The 21,082-nt window shown below is 36.2% G+C and overlaps 2 protein-coding genes across 2 annotated transcripts; both read right to left on the reverse strand.

Annotated features, from left to right (window-relative positions):
• Positions 1 to 8,200: 8,200 nt before the first annotated feature.
• Positions 8,201 to 12,664, reverse strand: LOC105622882 (tubulin polyglutamylase TTLL4-like). Its single transcript, XM_012204291.1, has 4 exons — positions 12,639 to 12,664; positions 12,099 to 12,158; positions 9,538 to 10,632; positions 8,201 to 9,254 (listed from the first exon to the last, which is right to left on the reverse strand). Exons 1-4 carry the CDS (start codon positions 12,662 to 12,664, stop codon positions 8,666 to 8,668), a joined length of 1,770 nt encoding a protein of 589 aa, XP_012059681.1. The 3' UTR covers positions 8,201 to 8,665.
• A 4,828-nt stretch (positions 12,665 to 17,492) lies between these two features.
• On the reverse strand, positions 17,493 to 18,110 carry LOC105622838 (enhancer of split mbeta protein-like). Its single transcript, XM_012204249.1, has one exon. It carries the CDS (start codon positions 18,108 to 18,110, stop codon positions 17,493 to 17,495), a length of 618 nt encoding a protein of 205 aa, XP_012059639.1.
• Positions 18,111 to 21,082: the final 2,972 nt, after the last annotated feature.

The raw sequence follows: 21,082 nt of genomic DNA on the forward strand, positions 1-21,082 counted from the left end.
ACGTTACGTTAGGTAGTTAGTTACGTTAAACGTTAAGTTACGTTTACCGTTAACGTTAAGTTAGTTACGTTTTACTTTAGTTAGTTATTAGTTAGTTAGTAAAGTAGTAGGTAGTGTGTGTAGTGTGTGTGTGTGTGTGTGTGTGTGTGTGTGTGTGTGTGTGTGTGTGTGTGTGTGTGTGTGTATGGGTGGCAGTCCTCACCACTTATGTATGTCTTATTGCCTTCCATTTTTTTGTGTACATAGAAAGAATGGTTTTGCTGAAGTATCTAAAAATTTAGCTAGATACAGATCTGAAAATAATTTCGTTGGGTCATCAAAATAATTATGCAGTATGCTTAAATTGGTTGCTAGAATGTCACTTTTTGCAATATTGCTCATCATGCTTGAGATTTTTATATAATTATTTTAATGATCCAACAAAATTATTTTCAGATCTATATCTAAATTTTTATAGATACATCAGCACACGTTTTTTTCCATGTAAGCTATAAGAGATTAGACACCGTTTTAAATAATAGAAATAAATAATGAAAAATTTAGTTTTAAACTATCTAAATGATCTCCAGCTTTTACTTGAGAATCTCTAGTTTCGCCGTTATTTAGAAACAAATAAGATAATTTCTACAGAGATACACATCAACGGATGTGCCTATATGTTAGAAAAGCTGCAAGTAACATTCGTGCGAGTAACAGCCACATGATTATCGTCCATTATTTCCGTAACATGAGGAACATAAAGAGAGATATTCGCACTCAGCGCAAATATCGGTTGGATGCTGGGACTTAACAGGATCACGAACACAAAGGTGCTGTTGGCGTGCACGAAATTGGGTCAGTGACGTCAGAAGAGGCTGCTGAAGACGAAACAGTTGGAAGAATAAAACGACATGGGCAACCCGGTTCCACGATTTCTTCGGCGGTTATTTTCTCTCGTGGGAACGGCTCCCCCGCGTTGGCTCAATCCGTCTGACAAAAACGTGTCTGCGAATGCCGAAATGTTTGCTCGTAAAAAAAATACATTCGCAATTGGTCGACACAACACCCGCGCAAGAAGTTCTAGAGACAACCGGATAAATTTGTCGAATATCAGTATTTATGTATTTTAAATCATGTAGAAAAAATGTCGCAATTGTCACTCTCAAAATCTTTTGATAAAAGAACGTTATCGCATTTAAGAATGTATTTTAAAAAATAAGAAAAAAATACAATTAAAAATTAAATAAAGATATTAAATAATGAAAAGCGATTTCTCCAAAGATCTAGGTAGGTCTTTTCTGTGACACAACAATGCCGCAATTCATCGATCGCTCCATCAATTGCGGTGAATCGTCGCGGGTCAACGACGAGGCGTCGTTTTCACGAATAATGAAGAATAGCAGAGGGCGAAGCGAATAGGGTCCGGGGTAGCATTCCTCCACGAATACACGCGTGCAACATGCATGCCGAAAATGGTGGCAGGGGCGGAGCCCTACGCGGGATTTTTTGGCCGCGGGTTTACATCTATGTCGTGGGGTGAAGAAAGGGGGGTGTTGCGCGCACCCCGCGCTAGCCACCTGACGCACCCCGGCCGTGGGAACCGAACGAAAAACCGTAGGAATCCTCTAGGCATCACCACGACGTGTGTGCACGAGTATACACGCGCGCGCTGCGTGCCGGTACACTCTAATATCACGGTACCTCCGGTTCTGGGGAAAAGCTCTCCCCACTTATGTGGCGAGAGGATCCGAATTATAGCGACGAGCCATGCTTTTATACGTTATTCTAGAATTTCTAAAATTTGATCAAGTTTGGCTCTTCTGATAGATCGCTTTGAGTTGAAATGATTTCTGATTTTTATACAACTTATATATTAATATTGTATTACAATTTCAATATATAACGCATTTTATATGAAAAAAATGATCTTGCTAAAGTATAATTTACAAATTTAGCTAGATAGAGATAGGAATAATTTTATGAGACCATTAAAATAATTACGAAAGATGATCAAGCTGATTGTTAAAACATCAAAACTTTTTATAGTATATATTATACATTATGCTATCTTATATAATTATTTTGATTATTCAGCAAAATTATTTTCAGATCTGTATCTAACAAAATTTTTAAATACTTCAGAAACAAATTTGTCTTTGCAGTTTTTTAATGTAACATCTATAATATTTTCAGTTATTTCTTTTTTTTTTTAAACAAAAAGAACTTGTCAAAATTAATTATAAGAAATTTGATCCAAAGTACATTTATAAAAATAAATTATCGAAACAGAAGTTTATGAATAGAATTCAAGTACACTGAAAGAAAAGATTGGCTGAATACGGCATAGCATTTTTAATTTATTACAGCAGTCAATTTTTGATTGTGTTAGCTTATCAAAAATATATTAATATTGTAGATAGACTGCTGCTGCAGCAGCCGATCTTTTTTTTCACTGTAGCCGTCAAGTAGAGGAAATTTTTATTGCACTAGTTTATCTACTTATATGCTAAAACGGTGAAATCGTCGACGCACGCTTCGTGCACGCGCGACTTATCCGTGTATGGGAATGGGCTGCGTGACAATATTCGTCGGCCGGTTGAGAAAAGGAGGTAGCGGTTTTTTACGAGCGTACGCGCGCGGCGTGAAAGTATGTGGGAAGTCCATCGTGATTCGAGGGAGCGTCCGGCCTATGCGTAGCCTCGTAATCACGCGTCAGCTCGCAAGAGCGAGAAAACCGGAGGAGTAACTCTGTCACGCGTCAACGTAAGAGAGAGAGAGAGAAAGAGAGAGAGAGAGAGAGAGAGATATGGAAAAAGAAACAATGAGAGGCGGAAAGCAACGAGGAAGGAGTCACGACCGAGATTATTGTAATGCTGAAACAATAGTCCCATCTGTATGTACGAGCTGCACCGGCATCGCGCCGAAGGAGAGCGTGCCGCGTCGCACGAGCGCGGCGTGCGCGCAAAATCTACATTTCACATCATTGCTCGGAGCGACCATGATGCGGCCGATATTCGGAATCTGGCTAACTCCGTAATCTCTAGGCTTATTAAAACAAATGGAGCAAAATTAACGTCACACATATTGCAACTCAGGATCGCGTAATTATATGCCAATAGATTTGTAAAAATCAGAATAAAAAGAACATTTTCATGTGTCCTCTTTTCGTTTCTAATTTATTTATAATATCAAAGAAAAAAATAGTAGTAACTCAGTATACAAGTTTTGTAGAATTAATACAAATTTGTACAAAGTTAAATAAATTTTTTATTATTATATAGTTGTAATTATTGCAATTATTGCAATTATAAAATAATTTATTCAATAGATTATGTATATAAATTCTACATAATATAATAAAATTTGTATATTAATCACCTATATAATTGTCACTACTACATTTTTTCATATATTTATTGTTTTTTTCCTCTGAATATATAATGCGACATTAACGATTTCTGATCGTTGCAGATAGTCTACAACAAGTCTACATACAAACATCACATATGATTGCATCATGAAGGAATAAATCCTCGACTGCGATCGAAATTTCAAATGGATGAACGGACAGACGGGGAAGACAGCCGTATCTCGAATATGAATTTTGACACGAGGCACGGGAGGAGAACGCGCAACGCGCGCGGAAGCGTGGGAACGGGCGCTCTTAAGCCTTCTCAAAACAAAGCACGAGTTAGCTACGTGACAGAGGTGGGGGGCACGCGACGCACCTGACTATCGCGATGCCCCCAACCCCCGCGCCGCTCCACGTGCTCGCATCCGCCCGCACCGCGGCCGTTTTTTCCCTCCCGTACCCCTCACCCCCTACTCGTACCCCAGTGGCGGCTGCCGGTTTATTAAGTCGTTATCCAGGGTCGAGTACGTTCCTCAAGCGCACAAGCGAGTTTCGCGCGTGCAGCAGTGGTGGAAGACGGAATCGCCGTTAATCCGCAATTGATACGCACATGAACAACAATAGACAATATATAATAGACATATATAATCTCACCTTTCATCTTCTATTTTCAGACATCTCTGGCGTAAATATAGATATATATGAAATGTAATATTGACAATTTTCCTAAAAACTTTTAAGGTTTAAGAAAGCCCATACAAACCAGCTCCTTATAAATACATTCGAATGTTTTAAAGCAGCCCCTAGATGTTCAATATTATTGTACAATATTATTAATGTCTCTTTTAAATAATTAAAAATAATTAGTCTGGAAACGACCATAATATTATGTAATAATTATTGATCGTCTAGGGATCGGTTCGCAACTGATACCAAAATTTGTAATAGACTTTCTACAATAAGCTATTATATAAGCTTAAATCTTAAGCCGTAAGAAATTGACCAATTACAGTTAAATGTGAAAAGAATAAATGACTATGATTGGTCAATTTCTTATCACTTAAGACTTAAAACTTAGGTAATGACTTATTCTAAAAAATCCATAATACAATTACTGACGCTGAATATCTATAAGACTCATTTAATTTACATTACTTAAAAAGTACTAATTAATTTCAAGAAACTAAAATGACAACTTGTATAAAAAAAGAATGAATACTGAGTATATGATATTTTAATAAGAATAATCCAATTTGCAGATGTAACAAAAAAATTGCATTATTTGATGTTTTTAATACAGAGATTTATATCTGAATGGGGGCTCAACAGACTTACTGTTAGGTCCAAAAGGTTGTTCAAAAGAATGTGGATAGAGAAATATAATTACGCGAGACGCAACTCTATAAATAATTGTGTAATACAGGAATGTAACACGTGCCGCAGTTAAATACATAGTAATGTTGAAATTATACTTGTGTAGTAAAGTGATATTAGAATGGCTCGTGGACCGAGAACGGCCTTGGATGATCGTACGAGACCTCTATACTCGCGCCAACGGTCATGATAAATGACACACTAATTATACACACGTGCGGAGGACATATTGTAATCTGCACTTTACAATCGTCACGCGCAGAGTTCACGAGCAAGGATCGAACATCTAATCGGCATGGAGAGAATCACTATTCATTGATGGTTGCAAATTACTTCACGTACTTTTACATTTAATATATTATTCGCACATTCTCATGTTTTTTCATTCTTTATAAATAAAAAAAATATTAAAATAGAATAATAAGAGATAAAAATATATTGTTATTTTTTATTACAGTATTTATTGTCAGAGAAAAAGACATAGCAAAAGAAGTTGTAAAGACAACTGTACAAGTTTTATGTAAAATTAAATAAATAGTTGATTAAACTATATATGTTATAGTTGAATATACTATAATATAAATTGGTACATTCAACTATGTACAATGTACATTAATTTTATATACAGAACTTGTATATCACTTTTACAGTTGCTACTATTATATTTTCTCTGCGTAAGTATAGACCATTATAGAACGATGGCATATATTTTAACTCCCATATAATTTCGTCGCTAGATGAAAGCAAACTAAATTCTGAATCTTTCCACGAAATAACTTTTTATTGGGAATTCAACGCCATATCAATTTGATCAAATGACAAAGCGCAATTCGTACGTTATATGTGTGTGTGTGTGTGTGTGTGTGTGTGTGATTTAATGACTCAATTAAGACGATTTTATAATTCGATTTGATCATCTGAAATGGACCAAAGTGCTTCAACGCATGATTCTTGGAACTGATGTAAAATCATTATTCCGGATATGGTTCGCGCTTTTTCTGGGTCAGATAGAGCTTCGGACGAAAAGTCGGACGGAAGGTAGACAAAGAGTTCTAACCTCGTTAATGGATGGCGGCGTAAAAAAACGTGCGTAACTACCTGTCCCGTATTCTCAACGGCGAGGGTCTCCTTGAGATCTGTCCTCACGTAGAAGAGATGAGGTCCTTAGCCTTACATGTTATCTGCGTTGTGTTGGTTACATAACGCACACGCGGTCGCTCGCATGAATGAATACATTCATAAAGACGGGTCCGGCTGGCTTGGCGCGCACGTCACACACATATGCGGGGCTACAATCTCAATAAGAAAATACGTCTATTATGTCGTTACAATAACGATATCAATTCGTTGACCGTCGTGGCACCGAGCGGAGCCCATTGTCTTCAAATGATAGTAGGGTGTCCCCTGACCGGTGCACTATGTAAATCGCCCTCGAATAATTTTGCCTCCGAAATCTTGTGGGCAGGAGTCTGAAGTCAACGTCGTTCGAAAGATAATTGTTATATTTTTCATCAATTATTATTACATATGAAGCGTTTATAATTTTTTTTCGAAGAAAGAAGATCGAAAACGAATTTGGCGAAAGTAACGCCAATATACACTGTTATTTTCTTTGAATATTTACAAAATAATTTATATTTGACGCAAATCAATTTACGTGTTCTATCTTACTATATATAAGAAGTTATATCCGTTGCATTCATGTGTAGGGTTAATATCATTCAAAACATTAATCATTGCAACGTAAAATTACCGGTATATAATTATCCTTTAACGAGATGGAAGATTTGAGCGAATCAAACGCTGCCTTGTCTTCGTTTTTGATGACAATTGGTTTGGTCACTCTATCACAGATCGTACTTCCTCCGGACAAAACTGATATATGATATTTTAAGTGACGGAGTACCCGGCCAGTAATTGAATTTAAAGGGCGGAAGCGAAGAAATCTGGTCCCCTTTCGTATTAACCTAATCAAGCGCAGTTGTCGGTACCGCCGACTGTCGCGGTCACAATAGAGACATTAAATTGTCAGTACGGATTTATTAAACCCGGCGCGGTTACAGCTGTGAAACCGCGTAGATTTTGGACGGTTCATCTCATTGTTATATCTGACTGTTTGTAACTAATTCCACATACAGTAAGTTTGTAAGCCTCGAATGTACTTTAAGATATGTTGCAAATATATTAATAATGTCCAGTTCTACCAATATAAATTAACTTTAACTCCAATTTAATTTACTCATCTTTTTCTAACTCTTATCTTTTTCTGGAAAAAGATAAAAAGTAAACTAAACCGATGTTACTATTAATTTATATTAATAAAATTAATTTTAATCTCAATTTAACTTACTTTTTATCTTTTTTTAGTTCTAAGAATTGAAAAAGATAAATTACACTGAGATCAAGTTAATTTAAATTGGTAGACGATATTAATTACTTGTGACATTTTAAGTTTATTTTATTAATATAAATTAACTTTAATCTCGGTTTGACTTACTTTTTATTTTTGTCTAATTTCAAGAATTAAAAAAGATAAATAAATTAAAATTAATAGAAATAGACATAAGACCCTAATTTTTTTTATATTTTTATTAAAATCGTTTTTTAAACACGTGTTATTTATTAACTAAAATTTTGTGAATTTAGACGATAAATCAAAGGGAAGATAAGGCGAGGAGTCATTTTTCTGTGCCATCAGAGCAGGTGTTAGGCAACTTTGCTCTTGTTGCTGAAAATTACGTACGGTCGCTACATTAACAAAGAGATTCATCGGCGGCTTTGAGTTTTTATTATCGCTGCGGTTGAACAACCATCGTAAGAGTCGCTATTAGGCGTTCAACATTCAGGCGAACATCTCGGCGTTCTCGGTACGATGACTTGTCAACAATTCACCGTGGTTGGTATTTCGTGCAAATGTCTCCCTTCTTTGGGGCTGTCATGTTTATTTGTTCTTTACCATTGAATTTAAGACAAGTTTTTATCAATAATGAGCTTTTCGTACTATATCGGCACATGCATTAAATTGACTGAAGAAATAAATTCAGGGCAACGTCCGTATTTTATTAAATTCATGAATAATGAATTTTGCGAGTCCAAAGTTTTTATGAGTATCTTTAACAATCTTTCACAACATAGTCATCATGTTAAAAAGAAATAAACAAATAATCTTTTTGCTTACCTTTACGCGCTTGATATCTTGAATCTCCACTTGTAAAACCTGTTTGTAAAATATCAAGTTAAAACCAAAAATATTCACAAATTATAATTTGAAACAAATTTTAAATTTCAGTCTAAATGTAAATTTTGTATAATTTTCATTTTTTGGTACTAACATAAAAATAAACTTGTATCTCTGAAATAATTGCAAATTTATTATTTCCTAGATAAACAGTTTTTGTTTGAGAAATCTGTTTTTAAACAGGAAAAAGAAGTCCAAGGATTATTAATTCGCAAGGACTGGTTAATTAATAATGCGGTGTTAATAATCCCGCGCCTAATTAATGAAAAATTGTTTATTAAAGACAAATTTCATTACAATAAAGTAAATTCGCACAACCGTGGGAAAAGGCACATAATGAATTTGGTTCTTGTTGAACCAATGGACATGGAAATGGTACGTTTACCCGTATGCAACAAAGCGCACGTAACATGCGAAACAAAAAGGATTCCACACGATAAGGCGTCGATAACGGGACGTCGCAGCTCTGCGTTTCTTTGATGTACCATCGTTGAAAAGTGACGTATTAAAAGAAAAAGATTACTATCTAAAACAGTGATGCGCAACCTCCTTTAAGGATCACTTTTAAAAACAGGTAAAATTTTGCGGGCTGCATAATATTTATTTCTATTATTTTGGATAAAATAAAAAATAATTTTATATTTTTAGCTATGATTCGGCAGACCACAAAAAATTCAGTGAGCAGCTTGCAGCCCGTGAACCGCAGGTTGCGCATCACTAATCTAAAAAACTTGTTCTAAATGATACTTGGTCTTACACAGCTTTTGCAATCGGGAGATTCCCTCCTCCCGATTATCACCGTACTTGGCCTCCCACGCATCAAATAACATATTGTAGTATCTTGGAACATCAAAATACTGCAAGTATTGGTGGCTGGTGGTAGTAGGAAAAATCTTTTCAAAATTTCCCAACTGTGTTAACTCGTCTTCATACGTAATCAAATGTCTCACATCATCGGGAGTAAGATCATCGATTATTTCATCCAGATAGTCCTCCCGATTTCTCAGATTCGCATACAAGGATTGCTTATGACGTTCCTGGTAGCTAAGGGTAGCTCGATGCAGTCTATAATCTTGGCACACCGGATCTAACTGATATCTTTGGGCTAGTTTCTCCGCTTCCTCCGCCGGTACGCATGTGGGCAGTTGGTATCCGGCCATATTAAAGAGGTTTCTAATGAGAGGCCCCTTGACCGCGATGTCGAGAGGCGAGGAAGACTGTAGAGAGGGTGATATATTCACCTCGAGTAACCACGGTTTTCGGTTCTCATCCAGAATAATATCGATGCCAAAAAGTTCATAGCAACAATACCTTAGGATTTAATAAAATACATTACATCAGAAAGATACTGAGTAGAACATATGAGCAAAGTAGTTACATGAACAAATTAATTACATTTCAGCATAGGAAAACCAGCATTCTCTATTAACCGTAAAATCTTATAAAAGAAATTGTTTACAACGTATTTAAATTTTTTTTTGTCATTTAATTTTTGCAGTAGTAAAAATCTAAAAAATGTTAGCGCCAAATACATAACAATAAAAGAATAATTTATTTTATTAAAAAACAAATTCAACGAATTTAAAAATCTTACCTCGAAGTTGTATTGGCCCTCGTTAAAGTGTTGATAGAAGATTCGCCAGCTATCATCGTCTTGATGACAATGTCCTTTATCGATTTCCATATCTTGACAACATTCACGTTTTCTTGCTCGAGATAGGACCACAGGGTTTTCAGGATCCACTTGTGACCGGTGCTAGAATCCACAGAGTCGTTGCTGGTGTAAGTCGCGCTGGTCTTGTTGATGCTATAGTTGGTGAGATGCATGAAACGATCGCTGAGGTAGTTAATGTCGTCGTTGTACTTGACGGAAGCGAAGCGTACAAGGCCATCTGGATATATGTAAACCTTAAGCGGATTAAAGCTGGTGACAAACACGTAGAGTCGTAAATCGAACTTGGCACCTCGTATTAGCATTGGCCGCGACAGATATTGCTGCACGACGACGGCGCGTTTCTTTGGTATTTGGGACCAGCGGTGGACTACGCGGATCCCAGTACCGCGAGCGGACGCCGGCGGTTTAATGATCCATTTCTCTTTGCCGCCGTTTTTCTCCCATACCTGACGAAACATACGCATATCTTGAGGTAGCACATAGGTGCGCGGCACGAAGCCGAATTCCCGCTTGCCGTACTTCATCATCATCCGGCTAAGATTGCGCCAAAGCCGATCTTTTCGGCCGATCTGGAAAGTGCCGGGAAAATGATTGACCTTCTGCGATTCCTTCAAACTCTTATAGGAAATGGACTTCATGTGCTTGCCCCAAGTGCCGGACCAATACCGACATTTCTTCATTAATCGATAACCGGAATTCACAACGGTGCGACGCACTAATATCGGTGTTACCGTAGTCAAGTGCCACTTAAGATGTCTCGTTATTTCGTATGGCAGTGCTGAGCCAGTCTTGCTATCAAACAACTGGAAGGCGATGTAAGGTGGCACATTATCGAACAGGCTTCTACGGAAGGGCAGTTTGTTCTGTTTGTCACCATCAATCGACAGCAGATCTCCATCGATATCGAGGTCAGGCACGCTCTCCTCATCGTACTGAGTCTCGGCGCCATCAGTGCTGCTCGCAATGCTACTAGTTTCGTGCTGATTATATACGATTACATCCATCTCAAATAGCCTGCAACACATGGGGGGAACAAAGGATTCATGACGCACGGCAATTTAACTCTGACACTTCGAGTGATTCAACATCCTTTACATTTGTACATCGGTATCTCTTTAATTCTTAAACAATCTCGTTTCAAATAACGGTAGCAGCGAATCGATGCAATTACGTAATTCGTAATCGTAGAATCATGTCGATTTGCTGTTGTCGTAATGTGGACGTCTTTAAACAATTAAGGTACCAATGAATACCGTTAATACGGTATAGAATACCGCTACCGAACATCTCCAAGAAACGAAATTGTTAGAGATGAACATGTCACGGCCTGTCAACAACTACAATTTGCTATGATTGGCTGAGCTTCATTTATACATATGTCGACTTAGTTACCGAGATATTGCAATCATATCCTTATTATTGTTATAAAGAGATGCTTCCTGTGGAAATTTTCACTGCGATTACAAAGAGTGATCAGTTTTCTCAGACTTTAAGGGCATAATTGAGATTGCAGATAAAAAATCAATTTACTTGTTGCAGTAAAGAGCAAGATACGTAAAATTCGATTAAAATTTAACTTCGCCGGCAGCCACGTAACTTGAACAAAAAATTTTGTCAAAAAATTTTCTCTCCATAATTTATTGCTGCATTCTATCTCAAATCCGTTTAAATCCACAATGCAGAACACTCAACATAAACAACGTTACTCCACAATGTTACCATTACTTAAATTTTTTTAGTCGATTTAAAAAATTTTAAAAATTATTGTACATCAATTATTATGGAAAAAAAAATCACAAAAATTCTTACAAAACATACTTTGAATATTTTTGATTATCATATATTTTATAAAAATATTAATTTACAAATTTGATTTTTTTAAAATTAATTAATTAGTAGTATTTTTTTTTAAAAACATTACAAAAATTCTTACAAATTATATTTTAGGTATTCTTGGTCATTGTGTATTTGGCAAAAATATTGATTTGAAAATTTAATGTAAAAATTTAATGAAAATTTAATGTAATATTATTCTTGAGAATTATATGAATGTTTTACAAAAATTTTTATAAAATATACTTTGGATATTTTTGGACATTATGTATTGATAAAAATATTTGAAAAGTTAATATATTTTTCTTGAGAAAAAAGGATAAGCTGTTTTACATTCCTTAACTTATGACCTTCTTTGGTTTAATAAAAAGTCGCATAGTAAAACGTCAATATATAATAAGAATCATAAAGATTGAAGGTCACAAACTGAATGCTGTAAAACATAAAGCCATAAAATGTTATTATCGCATTGGCAATTACATCGCTAAGCAATTTCTGTATAACAGCGGCTGCGAGTGAGATTATGATCTGCCTAGATCGAATGATGCTTCGCGATCATATCAATGCATGCAATAAGCATCTTAATAGACGTATTAGAAAATAGCGCATGCACGATCACGAAGTTTTGTAAAAGAAAAGATACGTACCAATCTGTATTGTTCAAACGCCAACAACTACCAGCATTATGACGACACGGCCACAAACACCTGAAACATAACAATTAATTCGCAATTATTACAATTACCGAGAGATTATAATGATGGATAATACTTTTCGTACTCTCATTGATAACAGGATTAATATTTTCTTGTAACATACATGGAAATTTGTGAGAAAAATATTTCGAGAAATGTACATAAAAACATGGAGATAATATCTTTTTACCGATCTTAAAAAACATAGTTTGCTGTGCGAAATCGTAAGATTAAATATCGCGAAAAAATAAATATTGAATATTTACATCGTAGCAATAATTTACATTTCGATAGACCATTACGAATAACTTATAAGTCAATTCAAAGATCGTCGAAATTTGAACTACTGGCAAACGTCAATTTGCATTTCATAATCTTATGCAACTACGTTCATCCCAATTTTCTAAATATATTTTCAATATTTCATACATGATTAGAACATTTGTGTTGCGTTAATGTATCCTATTTTAATTTGATGCATCTTATGCTTACTTTTTATTCGATTTATTTTTATACATTTTATTATTATTATATTTAAAAGACAAATAAAAATATAAAAAAATTTTCTAGTAGCTTCTTTTGGTTTTTCAATTCTTTTAATACGCTTTAGCTAATTTTATTAAAAATAATTTTTGTTAATAATTTGAACACAATGTTATGTTTATCGTTATATTTAAACTTTGTGAATCAACCAGCGGCTTGTACATCCCAATAATTACGAATGTAATCATTCGCATGCGAAGAATGTGTTTGTCTGTTGCACATTGCATTTGAATTGCATGAGAAGTCGATACATGTCCGTTCGCGTGTGAAATGATAGATACATTTTGCCGTACAATGGTATTTTTAAAACGACAGTGGATTAGCGATAATTTAAAAAATACTGCTGTAATTTATATCTATCCTAGAAACTTCGTTGTCTTATTTTTTATTCGTGGATTTTTTTCCCTAAAATTTGTAATTTTCTATTTGCAAAGTAATTTGAAGAATTAGTCTTCTCCTCAATGGAGAAAAAAGTGTCATTTTCATTATGATAATTTCACAAATTCTTTGAATGAAACATTGCCTGTAAAACACGATAAAAGATAGGAACTCCGAGTAGAAGAATACTCCAAGATAGGAAAATATTTATTCCACAATAAATTATCTACAAGCATTAACTCTTATCTCATTACTATTAACAATCATAAAGCTAAAGTTACGACACTTTCCCTGTAATGATAAGTTTGCGGGAAGGTACAGGTAGAAGAATATACTGCAGAAATCGTAAAATGGATAAGCGTGATGATAGACATCAGGATGCAGATGTGCGCATGCGGCAGTTAAATATAAAAAGCGAGAGCTGTCAATTAATTCGCCGCCGCGAAACGCATGTTAAGTAAATATGCCGGCCACCATGTGGCAATTAAATACTCGTTATCGATCGTGCAGTCGCCGGAACACGGTAGTGCATTAATCGGAAAGTAAGACAGGGGGCTCGCGGAGAAGAAAGAGTTAATTTTCTTTCGTGGCCTACTTACGTAAAATCAAATTAACGCTATGCTTTAAAAATACAACCAGAACGGAAGACTCGAAAAAGTGTGAAAGCGTCGCGCCCATCGATCGCCGCGATTGATCGATGACTTATGGAGCAATCCATCCACTTGCGCTCTGCAGATTATTCTTCTTTTTAAATATTTCTTTTTAAATAGATCGTGATTCCAATTCATATAGAAAAAGAAGATCATTCGATTCATTTTAGACTGATGCATGTTAAGTAATATCGGAGAAAAAAAATAGAGATTTCTAAAATTAGTTCACGAGGGGTTTGGGTCAAACTGATAAAAAAAGCGAGAGTAAGATTGCTCTTCCTGTGGAATGTGTGTACGAAACAGACATTGTGTTTTTGACGCCCGTGGAGAATGAAGGAAATTGATTAAATCGTGTTTTAAGACTGGGATACAAGAAAGCTCTCGTATTAAGTCGCATAAGACACATTAATATTCATGTGTCAGTTTCGCCACCTCCGGGTATGGTACTCGGACGGCTACGGCAGGTGACAGGCGGTTTTCGATTTCTTGCAATGTCGCATGGCACGATTAAAGCCGCCGGCCAAACATTGTAGTCTTTTGCATGCGCCGAAGGTGACTTGCTGTAGCGTTTTCGTTGCAGTGCTATGCAATTTAAAGCGATTTAATCTTGTTGCATCCCCTGTACCGTAACTTCCGTGATTTTTTGACGATACAAGAAATGACAAGATCGTACCTTTATAATTGGATATGGACATAAAAGTTACGAAAATATAATGAAATATAAAACACATTTTTCGCTTTTTCTTTCAATGACAACCTTTTTCATTATAATCTCAGTAATTTTATAATAAAGCTTTGCGCCTATAAGAATTATGCATTTAATGCAAAAATTCCAAAGTTATATCTCGCGAATATTTATGTATCATATAACACATACACACTCGATTTATTTTATATATAAACTAAATAAGATATTCCAGAATAAAAAAGATAACTTTTTTTATTCTATACAGTTGCCACAGAAAATGAATTTTAAAATTCCCTGATTTTTCCAGATAAAAATGGGAAATTTTCATGATCAATATATAAAATAAATAATATAAAATATGTAAAAAGTTTAACATTTAGAATCAAGAATTGTAAGAAAACTAGTTTATAATAAATTTGGCTATTGGGAATTGTACTTATGGCGCTGTACTATGTGCGCGATAAATTTCGAATTATTATACAATCAAAATCATGATTGTAATGCAACCTATGCACCTATCAGTTATTACTGATTTTATGCTTCTTCTGATATGGCTTTCGTGTTTGGTTATTCTAGTTTTTAGTTGTCTGGGTGACTAACATAGACTGTATTACAATCTTTGCACCTGATTTTGTACATTCCTAGACAATTTTAAAACCTTTATGAGCTTTTATATTAATATTATTGAGTTTGTTCATATTGAAGAAAGAAAGTCTCTTATATAAATCTTTGGTAATATGATTAAATTTGTTAAAATTATATTCATTAAATGGTATTGGTGAACCAAGAATTTTTTATTTCATTTTCATTGTCTGTTTTTTTATTTTGTAGTGTTTTTTATTAATGAGACTTTTCATTCTTTCAGATATGGTGTCAAATATGAATTTTAAAGGATAGTCATTGTCTAGAAGAACTTTAACGATAAGGTCCAGATTTTTTTCTATGGAATTTTATATCCGATGAAAAGAGAGTTCTATCTACGATTTTCCATCAATGTAAATTAACTTTTACATCTACAGGTACGTCTATCTAATTTTTAGAATTAAAAAAAAACGAAGAGTAAATTGAATCGAAATTAAAGTTAATCTACATTTGTGAAAATGGGCATAAATCTATTATTATGCCCTTCTTTTAAGAAAGAGGATGTTGAGACAAAAAATTTAGATATTTTCCCGAAAATGTTGGTTTTTGATACCAATCAAATTTTATGTTATTTATTTTATTGTTATTTATTTTATTGTTAGAGATAATGATCGTGGTATCAAGAAAATTAATTCTATCGGGACCCACTTCAAGTATAAATTGTAATCTCGGATGGAGTAGATTAAATTTGTCAAGTTGCATTTATCATTGTTGTTGGTACTACTATAACTATCTCATCAACGTACCTGTAGAAGAATCGAATATTAAAATCTAATGTCGCAAGAACCTCCAAATCTTGTATGACTAAATCAGCTCGGGGAAAGCAGTATGCCGAATATTTGTTGATAAATGTAATTGTCAAATGAGAAGTATGTAGAGTTCAAAGCTAGCTTATATTATTAAATATTCAAAAGAAGCTTAGTAGCATAATAAAATTTTTGAGAGTAAATTCAAGCTAACAAAAAATAAATTAGTATGGAAAAAAATGCAGTTATAACGAAAAAAAACGATTAAATAAAATTAACGAATAAAATATAAATTTTAATTATTTTATTTTAAAAAAATCGTTTAAAGTGCAAGAATTTTAATCGTGAAATATGATCCGATTTACTGCGATATATTTAATCTCGATCATTATTGTGTATTAAAATTTATTAGTGAAGTGAATGATTAATTAAATCTGTTCAAATCGAGCAATTGAACTGTTACTAATTATAAACTATGCGGATTATTTTTGTATATGCTGTTAAATGCTTTTAAATAAATTAATAAATAAATACCTAATTGAAATGAATCGATGTGAATATTAATTTTTCCTTCTTTTTATACTTCGAAATATATTTAATGACTCTTTTGCCATTATCAATAACAGCTTTAACAGACTTTTTTCTTTTTCCTCCGTTTAATTAACTTATAATTTGCACAAATATTAAATTTTTTAATTGTAATATACGATTTGCGATATACTGTAATATCCAATTTGGATTACTTTCAAAATTTAATAATATAAAATACAAGATTAATTAAATTCATTCGACTCGAGTAAAATCTATAACTATGTTAAATTATGCAAATTATTTTTGCGTAATGTATTCTACAAAATGCTTCTTAAATAAATTAATAAATAACTGAATTGACGAATCATCAAAATAAATGTCAATCTCATCTTTTCTTCTTTTACATTTAAAATATATGTATTAATTCTATCACTATTATCATTAGCTTGAATGTAAACATTAGTTTACATTATTAAATCATTAAAAAAGTTGCAATAGATCTTTTATCTTTATTTTTTCGTTTAATTTATCTACAATAATTTGCACAAATAAGTATATTAAATTTTGTCATATGAAGTTATAAATTTGAATTTTATCATATAAATAGGAATGTACTCTTTGAATGAAGTAGCGCTTTTCGCTGTGTCATGTAGCCTTTTCATATATCTATGATTCCGTTATTATAAGAAGATTAATAAAGAAGAGAAGGATGTGGAATATATTGTGGGTGGTGATTCGATATCATTTATCATTGAAACAAGACGTTTATTGATGATGATGATACTACCCGACTATCTCAACAGAGATGCCGGATGACTTTACGTCGAAAAAAGTTCTTAAACATAACAAGTTAACATCTATATAATAGTCGCTATGTTTTACAAGAAAATAATCATCTCAGGTACAAAATGGAACCCTATCACAGACGTCACTTAAAGCTTTAATCACCTATGTACAATGCGACCGAGTAAACCGCGTAAAGAAATAAAAGTTCTCAAAGAATTCTCAATGAGACTTCGCAAAAGTTTCTTTTGGAAGACAGCGATTCGTCGTTTTTCTTCTCGCGATGCCATCAGCGGAAGGATCCATCGTCATTGTCTCTTGGATTGTCCGTCTTGATTCTCCGTTCTGGATATCTCGGGATGGTGTTTGTCGTTTGATTGCCTTATCACCAGGGTCTCCAGACTGCGTTGGAAGACTCCGAAGACTCACCGGAGGAGCTCGCGACACTGACAGGGCTCTGCGGAGGAGTGTACACGTTCTGGGGCACGTTTGTCTGACCCGTCGGCGCTTGAGCCGTCTTCGTCGCAGTTGCCGAGGTTGCCGTCGGCAGTGCATGCTTGGTACCAGCTGGACCCTCCAGTCGTCGAAGGCAGCCACCGAGGTGTCGCATGAGTTGAGCACCCGCGGCGGGATGCACCGCTGCAGCGACCGGCGTCGACAGGAAAGTTGACACCTCCTGGGCGCACTGGGTGAAGCCATCGCGGAATCGGTCGGCGTAGCTGTTCTCCGGCGTGAGTGTGAGTCTCCTGGCGGCGCGTAGCGTGTGAAGATGACGCACCGTCAACTCAAGGATGTCTGCCTTTTCCAACTTTGCCACGTTCTCACCCTCGGCCTGCAGTGCAGTCACCATCAGATCCTTCAGCTCGTCCAAGCAACGATTGATACGGGCACGTCGCTTGCGCTCCAGCATCGGCTTCATCACCTTGCGGTATTGATAAGTGCGTGACACTGGTTCCTCGTACTCCATGCCGCTGACCGGCGTGTAACCCGTGTGCGGTGACATGATCACACTTTATATTGTCACTGGTCACAAAACAAGGAATAACTGAGTCCAGTGAGAGTGGATTCTTCTGCGGATGTCTTGCGTTGATTCCGGACTGAATCACCGATCAAGGATTTAGAGGAATCCGTGGTGCTCTCTTGTTAATGTATATCTCCAAATCGGAAATAGTTCGAAATCGAAAGCACAATCGAAAACGTTCGACGTTTATATTATTCTCTATTCGAATAGTACTGTCTCGCTGTTCTCGGAGTGCCGAGAGTGCGTCTGAGTCCGTACGTATTCGTGACGGTTCTGAAGCGCTGGTGGGGTACAACCCGTTATTTATATGCCGCGTGATGCCCCACCCGTGCCGCCGTCGTCCTGCGCCCCACAGCTGGGTGACGGAGGGGTCCGAGGGGCACGGTATGCTGAACCCTGCAGCCCGCGTGCACGGCCAGCCAGCAGCAGCCGTGGCGTATCGTGGGAAGCTCGCGGGCCGGAGCGTTCCCACAGATCGGGGGGCCTGTTGGGGCCTGCACAGGTTCTGTGCCGCTTAACGCCTGCCGGGCCGAGGAGGAGGAGAGGGGGCCCTCCTTGCGAGCGAAGAGCGTACGCTCGCGCGCGCGCGCACGGGAGGGGACACTTTGCTCACCGAGAACACACCTGCACGCGGTGCCCTGGCACGACACGACGCGCCAAACCGCGCCGAGAAACACGGGCGAGAGGCGAGAAGAGGAGAGCACACGCCACGACGCGCGACCAGCACGAGGACGACTCGCGCGATCCGTCGCGCGGTAGAGCGGCGCGAGCCTCGATCCTCGCGCCGGAGATAAAGATTATCGCGATTGAATCTACGAAGGATGCCACTTCGCGAGGATATGGGCTAGATTGAAACATAGCGAGAGAAAATAAACTTTCTCGCGAGGTTTCAGAGTCATTTGGAGATATCATTTGCCAATCGTTTGTAATTTTCAATGACTGATATACCTTCTGTGTTGTATGAAAATATATTATATACCTTTATTCAATAACACATACAATAGATAAAACTGATTTTACATATAATGCAAATATGATAAGAGATAACTTTAAAAGTTACTCATTACAAAACCATCATTTTAAAGATTAACCCATATCTAGAAAAATACAATTTTTAGCCTTCAGAAGATTAAGCCTAATCAGAAGTTAATCAGAAAATAAAAAACTGAGACTAAAGCCCTAAACAATGCGAAGCAACAGCGATAGAAACAGAAGAATCCAACATAAGGGAATGCATATCAGTGCACATAAAAACACGGAATAAGAAACAATAGCGATAAATTTCCGACAAGTTGGAATTCTGTATTTATCGCCTTATAGCCTACCAATCAGCGTCTAGATTTTTCATTCTATTTATATATGCTATAACCTTGAGCGGATGGAAGAATATACTACAGTTTATATAAAATTAGATTGGTTGAAATATTTTATTTCTTTCGCAGCATTATGCAACGAGAGGCGACAATTATATATCGCTTATTTCTATAACATCCTATTGCCTATTTTTATCGCTGTTGCCTTGTGTTTAAGGCTTAAAAGATGTATAATGTATAATCGTGCACTGAAAGAAAAAATTGGTTGCTATTTCAATTTAGATAGTAAAATAGATAATAAAATCGAAATTATATACTGATATTGCGGATAGACTAACACAAGTAAAAATTTGCTGCTACAATCAAAAACTGATTGCTGCAGCCGATTAAAAATGCTATGCCATATTTTACTATCTAAATTGTTGTAGCAACCAATTTTTCTTTCAGTGCGTTTTCACAATTATTATACATTGAAATACAAAAAAAAATTTAGAAAAAAATGTCTGTAAGAGGAGTATTTATTCGATCGTGCCTGCGGACTAAGATAACGATGTTTTCAATCGAAGAAACAATATTTATAGGACATCTAAACACCGCTGTTGGTTCGCGCGTCCGCGCTCGAGGCGCATGACACTTGTTGATTTACGTCGGATTACCACCGACGTGGTGCACGTGTACGCGCGTGCACTCCCGGCACTTCCTCGGAGTGAATCACGTCTTGGCAACGCCGTGTCGTGGACTGGACCATTTCGCGTTCCTCTTCGCGTGGAACAATAGAAATAAACATCACGTACGCGGCTCGCCCACGCTTCTTGTCTCATCGCGATTATACAAGATCATCTGTTAGATTGCCTCTGTTGCATTACGTCATACGAATCGCTGGGACGTATTATAAAAATTTATTTGGGAAAAAATTCTTAAAAAGTTTTAATGAATCTCTTCTATATGGCAGCTCTATCTAGAAGATAACGGATGGTTATCACTAGATTTAGTCATAAATTCTTCTACGTGGGAAAAAAATTCTGACATTAGTTAAATCACCTTTTTATTCTGCGATAAAAAATTCTGTAGACGTATTGTATCCTTTCTATCCAGTATATTTTCTGAATTTTTGACTATAATTAACCTATGATCTCTTCCTGCTCTTCAAAGATTTGCGTAACTTGAGAGAGTTTTGCATATATTCCATCCTCGAGATCAATCTGATATTATAGAGAATCTCTCGAGGGTTCTTTCTGACAACCGGTTCCGGTGCAATCGGAGCGGGGAGCCCAGGAGCCGATGTTTTGAATTATAAACGTACGTTCTTAATGATCCGCCCATTCTTGGACTTGGACGGGCCTCGCTTGTGAGACTTAACGAGATGTTTAGCCCTTTTGGAAGCCGATATCCCAAATAAGGCCCCGCTGAGTGAGCCGGCTGAGTATTTACGAGCCTTTGGGTCTAAACGCAAAAGTAGCTAGTCGCTTCGAAGGCATCCGCGCGCGCGCGATCCGGATATTACCACGATGAGTCGTCTTCTTAAAAGAAAAAAGAAAAATCCGCTTTTTCAGGCATACGGTCGCTTAATCACCGATTTGTTTGTGATTGCGATGGAAATTGATACCAGTGGAATGTTTTGTCGCAGGAATTTTTAAAACT

Source organism: Atta cephalotes (genome assembly GCF_000143395.1).
Source record: "Atta cephalotes unplaced genomic scaffold scaffold00049, whole genome shotgun sequence".
NCBI classification, from domain to species: domain Eukaryota; kingdom Metazoa; phylum Arthropoda; class Insecta; order Hymenoptera; family Formicidae; genus Atta; species Atta cephalotes.

Coding starts and splice junctions, on each gene's coding strand:
- LOC105622882 (XM_012204291.1), bottom strand. CDS start 12,664: ATGTATAAAAATAAATCGAATAAAAA. Junction 10,633..12,098: donor CGTTTGAACAATACAGATTG/GTACGTATCTTT, acceptor CATGTGTTGCAG/GCTATTTGAGATGGATGTAA. Junction 9,255..9,537: donor AGGGCCAATACAACTTCGAG/GTAAGATTTTTA, acceptor TTAAATCCTAAG/GTATTGTTGCTATGAACTTT.
- LOC105622838 (XM_012204249.1), bottom strand. CDS start 18,110: ATGTCACCGCACACGGGTTACACGCCGGTCAGCGGCATGGAGTACGAG.